General features: G+C 27.9%; 1 protein-coding gene across 2 annotated transcripts; it reads left to right on the plus strand.

Annotated features, from left to right (window-relative positions):
* The first annotated feature begins 1183 nt into the window (after positions 1-1183).
* On the plus strand, positions 1184-3433 carry LOC114181624 (uncharacterized). Of its 2 annotated transcripts, XM_028068131.2 has the most exons (2): positions 1184-2010; positions 2077-3433. In XM_028068131.2, the coding sequence occupies exons 1-2, from the start codon at positions 1398-1400 to the stop codon at positions 3135-3137; spliced, it is 1674 nt and encodes a 557-aa protein (XP_027923932.2). In that variant the 5' UTR covers positions 1184-1397; the 3' UTR covers positions 3138-3433. The 2 variants fall into 2 exon arrangements, with proteins under 2 accessions (XP_027923932.2, XP_085530509.1); XM_085674383.1 differs by having other exon boundaries at positions 1186-3433.
* The last annotated feature ends 5260 nt before the right edge of the window (positions 3434-8693 follow it).

An 8693-nucleotide genomic window follows, 5' to 3' on the forward strand; every position in this document is an offset into this window, starting at 1 on the left:
ATTGCAGAATTACGCTATGTCCCGTCTATGCTCATATGAAATGATTTGATGATAATTCATAATAAAAGATGCATGTAATTTGGACTGATTTTCACTTTTAAAATTACGCTTTTAATAATAATTAATATCCCAAATTTTTAAAATGTTTATAAAAAAAATTTCGATATATAAATATATTGTATTTATAATATTTATTTATTAAAATAATTATTTTTTCAATTTATTCATTTAAATATTTTTTATAAAATAAATTTAACTTATCTGAATATGATTTTAGATTCCTTCATTTAATTAAACTGAGAGTATAAAATAATTTTAAACCGTCATTTAATTACATAATTATCGTTGGTATATAATTATATATGTTAATAAACTAATTATACTCGTTTTTATTTTGCATTTGAATGATAATGTATAACTTCTTTTTGAGTAGTTTTTTCTTTGTATTAGTTTTTTTAATATATTCCCTTTTAATATTTAAAGAAATATTAGTTTAAAATGTTAATCATTGAAATTAAAGCAAACACGTAACTAAATATATATTTCAACAGAAAACTATTTAAATATGTATTAATATCAGTAGTTGTTTATATATAACTTGATAAATATTTACATAGTATATGGTTAGAAATTTTATTTTGATCAATAAAGATATTTTAAGACAATAGAGGAGGTATTGTGGAAAGTCTCAATAAGCAAGATATCATCATTTACATCTTGTACAATTTTGCATGTTGCCAGATATTGTATGAATAAGTTTATATTATAAATATTAAAAAGTATTTTTTAAACAATAGTAAAGCTTCAAATAAGTGTTAATGAAGAGTTTTAAACTATTTCATTAAAAGTTAAAAAACTAAAAGAAAATAAAGTTTAAAATTACATTAGTGATAATTTAATTTTTAATTCTTGAATAAGTGGTGTTGAATTACCATAAACAAATCCTTATTTCTAAAGAAAGAAAAAGATAATAGGAGGGTGAACGTTTTATTTGGTAATTTGCTGAAGCTTATAGTGGAGAAATAAGATTCGTAATCAAGGGCATGAAAGAATGAGTTAAAAATTTATGCAGAGATAAAGCAGAAGCAACTATACATGCATAGTTAAGGGCGTATTTACACGTATTTTTTTGGTGTGGCGGCAGATGCACTATGTCTGGTTCAGAATCTTTGTGCAATGAGAGATACCACGCGTGGCCATCAACAATATTCATAAAGGAAAGTAGAAATTTCGGGCATCTTTAGTGGTAGTAGCCACATCATTAACATCTTATTCCAAACTCATGCTATAAATACACTGAAACTAACCCATATCCAACTACAACCTTTAATCAAACTGCATATTTTCTTTTCTCCCAGCGAACATAAGCACTCTCATATTTTCACCGTTGAACAATTATGGCCATATTTTCACGTAAAGTTATAATGCGTATCATTTTACTCGTTATAATAATCATTGGGACAGTCGACGGGCGAAAAGTTCAAAATTGTGGTGGTTTTGGAAATGGTCGATCAGCAGATGGAGGTTTCGGAAGTGCAGGTACCGGCACGGGAAGCAATATAGGTAGTGGTGGAGGAGCCAAAATTGGTGAAGGAGGCAGCATAGGTGCCGGTGCCGGAGGTGGTGTTGGTGCAAGTGGAGGTGCAAGTGGAAGCAATAATGTTGGCGGTGGAGGCAACATAGGTGGTGGTGTAGGTGGAGGAGGTAGTATAGGTGCACCTGCAGGAGGTGGTGTAGTTGTTGGTGGTGGTGCAAGTGGAGGAGGTAATATAGGTGGTGGTGTTGGAGGAGGTGGAAGTGTTGGTGTAGGTGGAGGAGGTAACATAGGTGGTGATGGGAATGTTGGTGCAGGTGGACGAGGTAGCATAGGTGGTGGTATAGGAGGCGGAGGTGCAGGTGGAAGCAGTAATGTTGGAGGAGGAGGCAACATAGGTGGTGGTTCAGGAAGAGGTGGAAATGTTGGTGTGGGTGGAACAGGTAGCGTAGGTGCAGGAGGTGGGGTAGGTGTTGGTGGTGGTGCAAGTGGAGGAGCCAATGTAGGTGGTGGTATCGGAGGAGGTGGAAGTGTTGGCATAGGTGGTGGTGCAGCTGGAGATGGAAATGTTGGTGGAGGTGGAGGAGGAAGTGTAGGTGCGGGAGGTGGTGGAGTAAGTGGAGGAGGTAATATAGGCAGTGGTGTGGCTGCTGGTGGAAATGTTGGTGCTGGTGGAAGTGGTAGCATAGGTGGTGTTGGTGGAGGTGGAGGCAGTAATGTTGGGGGAGGAGGCAGCATAGGTGGTGGTGCAGGAGGTAGTGTAGGTGTTGGTGGTAGTGCAAGTGGAAGAGGTAATGTAGGTGGTGGTATTGGAGGTGGTGGTGCAACTGGAGGTGGAGGTGGAAGCAGTAACGTTGGGGGAGGAGGTAGCATAGGGGGTGGTGCAAGAGGAGGTGGGAATGTTGGGGTTGGTGGAGGAGGTAATGTAGGTGCGGGAGGTGGTGTAGGTGTTGGTGGTGGAGCAAGTGGAAAAGGTAATGTAGGTGGTGGTGCAGCTGCAGGTGGAAATGTTGGTGCTGGTGGAAGTGGTAGCATAAGTGGTGGTGTTGGTGGAGTTGGAGGTGCAAGTGAAAGCGGTAATGTTGGGGGAGGAGGTAGCATAGGTGGTGGTGCAGGAGGAAGTGGAAATGTTGGTATTGGTGGAGGAGGTAGTGTAGGTGTTGGTGGTGGTGGTGGTATTGGAGGAGGCAATGTAGGTGGTGGTATTGGAGGAGGTGGAAATGTTGGTGGTGGTGGAGGTGTAGGTGGAAGCGATAACGTTGGGGGAGGAGGTAGCATAAGGGGTGGTGTAGGAGGAGGTGGAAATGTTGGTGTTGGTGGAAGAGGTAGTGTAGGTGCGAGAGGTGGTGGAGATGTTGGTGGTGGAGCAAGTGGAGGAGGTAATATAGGTGGTGGTGCAGCTGGAGGTGGAAATGTTGATGCAGGTGGAAGAGGTAGTCTAGGTAATGATGTCGGTGGAAGTGCAGGAGGTAATGCAGGTGGTGGTGTTGAAGGAGGTGGAAGTGTTGGCATAGGTAGAGGGGGTAAGGTAGGTTGTGGTCCAAGTGGAAGAGGTAACATGGGTGGTAGTGGTGATGTTGGTGGAAGTAAGTGGAGGAAGTAAGATAAGTGGTGGTGGGAGAGATAATGCAGACATTGATATACTAGTATTATAAGAAGGTAGCATAAGAAATTATGTTAAATAAGGAGGTAGTATAAGTAATGGTCATTAGAAAAATAATACACTAAGAGTAAGTTATACTAGTATTATAATTCTAGTGATTGAAAGAAGGAATGGATGTGCTATAACTATTCCTATATGTATAATAGTAATGGCAATTACTTTTTACTTTTCACACTTAAAGTTTTAGTATTTATGTACAAGAGAAATAAAATTATGTCATGATATATTAAATGAAATGTTATGTATATTATATCTATTGAATCATAAAAATAATTTCAGCGTGATTTTATATTTAATGAAGTGTCATATTGTTTATATATATATATATATATATATATATATATATATATATATATATATATAAGCAATGTAATAAGGCAAATATGTAAGGGTGGAAAAAAATTTGATTAATGCAATTTTGATTGAACTCATCCATTAAAATTTTATTTTTTAAAATATGTTTTCTTGATAAAATATATATTTCACAATTTTTTAGATCAAATTTCTATTTTATTTATATGATCTTAAAATCCGGATAATCCAAATCTCAAATCTATATTATGTTTATATCCAAACATTATTTGAACTGATTCAATCCCAAAGTCTCAATTAACTAAACCCTAAATCTTCTCCCCTCTTTTTCCTTATAATTGATTCAAGGTAAATCCAAATACTATTACGAATAGATCCGATTCTCCTTTCTTTCCTTCTTCGAGTTTGAAATTTTTATTATTATAATACTATGATTGTAATAATTTTTTTATTATAATTTTCATATATTTCAAAACGATTATAATTATTTCGAAAATATTTTTTCTAATATGCATATTTCAAATATTTTTATAATATGCATATTTCAAATATTATAATTTTTAGTTATAATTAAATTATTTCAAATGCATATTTCAAATATTATCATTATTTTGAAAATATTTTTTCAAATATTTAATTTTAATATTTCGAATGCATATTTTAAATATTATTATAATTTAAATTTTATTATAATATGCATATTTAAAAACAATATTTCTTTATATTTTGAAATATGCATTTGAAAATAAATTATTAAACGATTATAATTATAATGAAATGATTAAAAAAATAAAAAAACATATTTAAAAATTATAATAAAAATATATTTGAAATATGCATAAAGATATATGTTAACTAATTAGTTGTTAACTTGTAAGTTTTGAGATGATAACTTAGTTTAATGGATTAGAAATATTTTAATAAAGAGTGAATGTAATTTGTGTTTTTAAGTAAAAATATATCATTATGAAATAATAATTTTAAATATTTTTAAATAATGAAATTCATCTTAACGATTTTAATACTTTTACTTGTTTTTAAAATTATATATATTTTTCATCTGAACAAGATATTTTATTTAAATGAATTAATTTAATGAATATCAATTAAATTTAAATTTTATTTATTTATTAAAAAAATTATTTTACATTTTTCAATTTAAATTGTTGATACATTGAATTTGCTAATTACTATTTTATTTTGATCAATTTTCAAATATCATAATCTAATGTTACTTCAATTGTGATGTCAAATATTTTTAATTTGAATTGCATGATAAATTAACAAAAAAAAAATAAGATAGATCAAAAATTAATTATCTTCATAATATTTCAATAGAGTTAATAAAAAAATATATTAAAATATAAGAGATAAGATTAAAAAGTAAATAAATAAACTGCAAGTTATAAACTACAAAGTACTTTGAAATAACTTATAGTTTATACACTAGAAATTTTTTAAAGTAAATTATTTTGAATTCCTTTTAAATGTTTTTGTATTTGTCAAATTAAGGCATAAGCTAGTCAGATAAACTAATAATTAACTTATTAACCGTATCTAATCAACTCATAATATGTTTATATTGTGTAGATAATCTATCTATAACAATAAAAGAGATTCCTCTTTTTTGTCTACTGTATCTAATCAACTCATAATATGTTTATATTGTGTAGATAATCTATCTATAATAATAAAGGAGATTCCTCTTTTTTGTCTACATTTCATAATACCCATTTTACCCTTAGTTATACCCGTTTTATCTTTAGTTATTTTAAAAATTAATTATTTTTTAAATAATTTACTTTTAATTATTTTTCTACACATCTTTTTTGTCTTAAATCATTATTTAAATTTTCTATTTATATATATATTTTATAATTTTTTATTTAACAATTATTTTAAAAAATTTCTTAAAAATTAAAAAATGCGAATACATCAGCGCATGTGTATTCGCTAGTAATAATAATAATAATAATAAATACATAAATAATAGTAATTAATTAAAAGCCAACTTAAATTTTGTTAAATTTGGGAAATTATTTCGGTGAATTCTAAACTTATTGCGTGTAATAATATGGAAAGAGTTATGAATAATTAAGAGACCAATATTTCACTCATTTAAATGACAAAAAATCCAAATAATAAATAATTGAAATATTATTCCCTGATTTTGGTGATACATGAAGTCTATACTTGCTGATAAGAAAAGGGTTTATGTTTATATTCCCTAAAGTTATTCTGATTTTAGTATGTTTTTAATTTTAGGGTTAAATATGTTTTTATCTCTTAACTTTCAGTAAATTTTGGAATTAGTCCATTTTGAAACTTTGGACCAATTTAGTCATTCATCTTTCGAAATACTTAGATTTAGTTCTTTTAATCAAATTTTGTTAAGTTTATTTGATGTTTCGTACGCATTTCAGGAATTGTTTATATTGTTTGACACATTTTTGCTTTAATGTTAAGTCAAATATTATTGTGAAACGCGCTTAAAATTTATAATATGGAATTTAACACGTTTTTCATTTTACATAAAAGTTGTATAAGTTAGATGGATATATTATTATTATTATTATTATGAAATATCTTTGGTTTTAAAAGAGTGTTAGGAATATCATGCTGGACAACTTCAGTCCTACAGATTGTTAAGTTAAATGTGTATTGTATAAGACTTTAAAATCGTTAATTTTTATTTTAAGAAAACATGATTTTACCGTACTGATACGTTGATGTAAATATAAATATAATATATATATATATATATATATATATATATATATATATATATATATATATATTAATACAAACTAATGAGGTGAGAAGATAGAGAGAAAATATAAAATAATCAATTATACAAAATGACTTATTGTGATGATTATTGGTCAACAAGAAAAAAAACATTTTAATTATTGAAGAAATCGGTTGTTAAAGGAGTCAAATTGAGGACTAACATATTTAGTCGTTGAATTAGCATTGAACATAAACAGTAACGAAAATTTTAATTGCAAAATAATTAATTATCAATTTAAAAATTAGTAGTTAAAGAGTCACCAAAATTGTAATTGTTAATCGATTTTTAAAAATTTGGTCAGCTTAAAATATTAGAGATTAATCTAATTCAATCATAAATAAGAACTCATTTTAATTTAACAAAATAATTTTAATCGCTAATCAATCATAAATAAGTAAGTTTTTTAATTTAATTAAAATAGAATCGATGGTAAAATCAATAACTAAATCAACAGTTAAATTGTTGACTAAATCAACTTGGTTTTATTCAATTTTCTACATATCTATAAGTACTACATTTTTAGTTATACTAAATAACAAAAAATTCTAATATATAATAATATAGTAAAATATAGCTTAATACATGATATGATCCAACATAAAATAAAAATGAAATTTATTCTAAATATATATATATAAATTTTAAAAATCATCACAAAATGGAGTCTTACTAAGGTTAACGTGGATTACCATATTAGTGTTAAGTGAAAACACCACATATAATTAATTATATTTATATTTAACTTAATTTCACTTGGCAGGACAATAGTTAAAGATGCGTTTAAACTTATGCTTGGATAACGAGTGTAGGATTTTATCAGTGAAAATGGTGCAAGTTTGGCTTGTATGACGTTTTGGTGGAGCGTGAATGATGGTTTATATCATCATATTTCACCAAAATCGTTACAGTGTCGGATAAATATATTTGAAAATTTTGGTTTTGAATATATATAAATATATATATATATATATATTAAATAATTAATTTTTTAATTTTTTCCTATTTTAAATAAATTTTAATTTTTTATATAAAATTGAATATTATTTTTATATTAGTTTTTTATTTTGAAATAATATCAATAAAATAAATTAAATTTATATAACAGTGTAAAATTATATTAAAATTTTAATTATTTTTTAAATTTTTTCAATATTTTTATAATTTATTATATTATTTAATTAATTAAATCTATTATAACTTTTCAATCCAAATAATTTTATTTTTCAGTCATTTCTTTCTCCATTCCTTTGTTTCGCTCATTCCGGTGACAAGCTTAAACATAGGATTGGCTCCTTCGTGAACTCCTATTTATGAGTGGGCTTTCTTTGCCGTAACTCACTTCACTTGGGCCAAAGTTGTAACCTCAAGGTTATTGCTTCTTATACTTCTTCAATTATTAACTGCACTCTTAGAAAAATATTCAAATACCTCCTACCACTGCACATCATTCTCATTGTTGCAGTTACCACTTCTACCATTACGGCCACTGGAGAGAAAAAAAGAAAAATAAAAAGAGGAAGGAGATAACGCTGTAATGGAAAAGAAAAAATTACGAGAAATGAAACTCTTCCTCCTGAAAATTATTTTCAGAATATATTTGAGCGTATTTTGGAAGTCTCTTTTCCAAATATATTTTATTTAGGAGTGTTTTGAAAACTTTTCTTTCTGAATCATATTTAAAAAAAAACTATCTAATTAATATTTATAATTTTTTAAAATAATTTAATTGAGTTAATTCTTTAAAAATAGAAATTCAATTGAAACAAAAATAAAAGAATTAAAACAAAAAGTTAAATAGAGATCGATTTAAAATTTTATAACTAAAATTGGAACCAACCGAACAATTAAATCTTGATTAAACTAAATTTCCATTTAGACCTTTGATAGATGTAAATTTTATTAAGAACAAAAAGGAAGAATCTAGCTAGTTCGGAATATTCTTCCTTGAATAAACTAGATTTATGTGGAACCTCGGTAGGTAGAGAAAGTAAAGAAGAACTTTTGGTGTAACAAACGCGTCAACATTGGGCCCTTAAAAGGAACTTTAAAACTATAATCATAACCGTCATAGAAAAACTGATCCACTTACAACTATAGTGATTGGCCCATCTGTAAATTGCTCATTTCTTTCCTTAATTAACAATACAACACTTTCCACACACACAAAAAGGATCAAAGTTTATCTCTTTCAATATTATCTCTACTTCCAGAACAAATGAAATAGTTTAAGAGTTTATTAGGATTTTTCTTTTGTTAAACACTTACTATCAAACATGACAAATCACAAAATCATAAACTAAAATTAATATCTAACTTAATTCTTAAGACTTATCTCATTATATGTTTCAAAAAATGTTAACTTTTCTTTTTATAAAAAAAAAATTTAAAGAAAA

The sequence above is a fragment of the Vigna unguiculata genome, chromosome 1 (genome assembly GCF_037176805.1).
Source record: "Vigna unguiculata cultivar grain cowpea cultivar isolate G323 ecotype 2 chromosome 1, ASM3717680v1, whole genome shotgun sequence".
Lineage (NCBI taxonomy): Eukaryota > Viridiplantae > Streptophyta > Magnoliopsida > Fabales > Fabaceae > Vigna > Vigna unguiculata.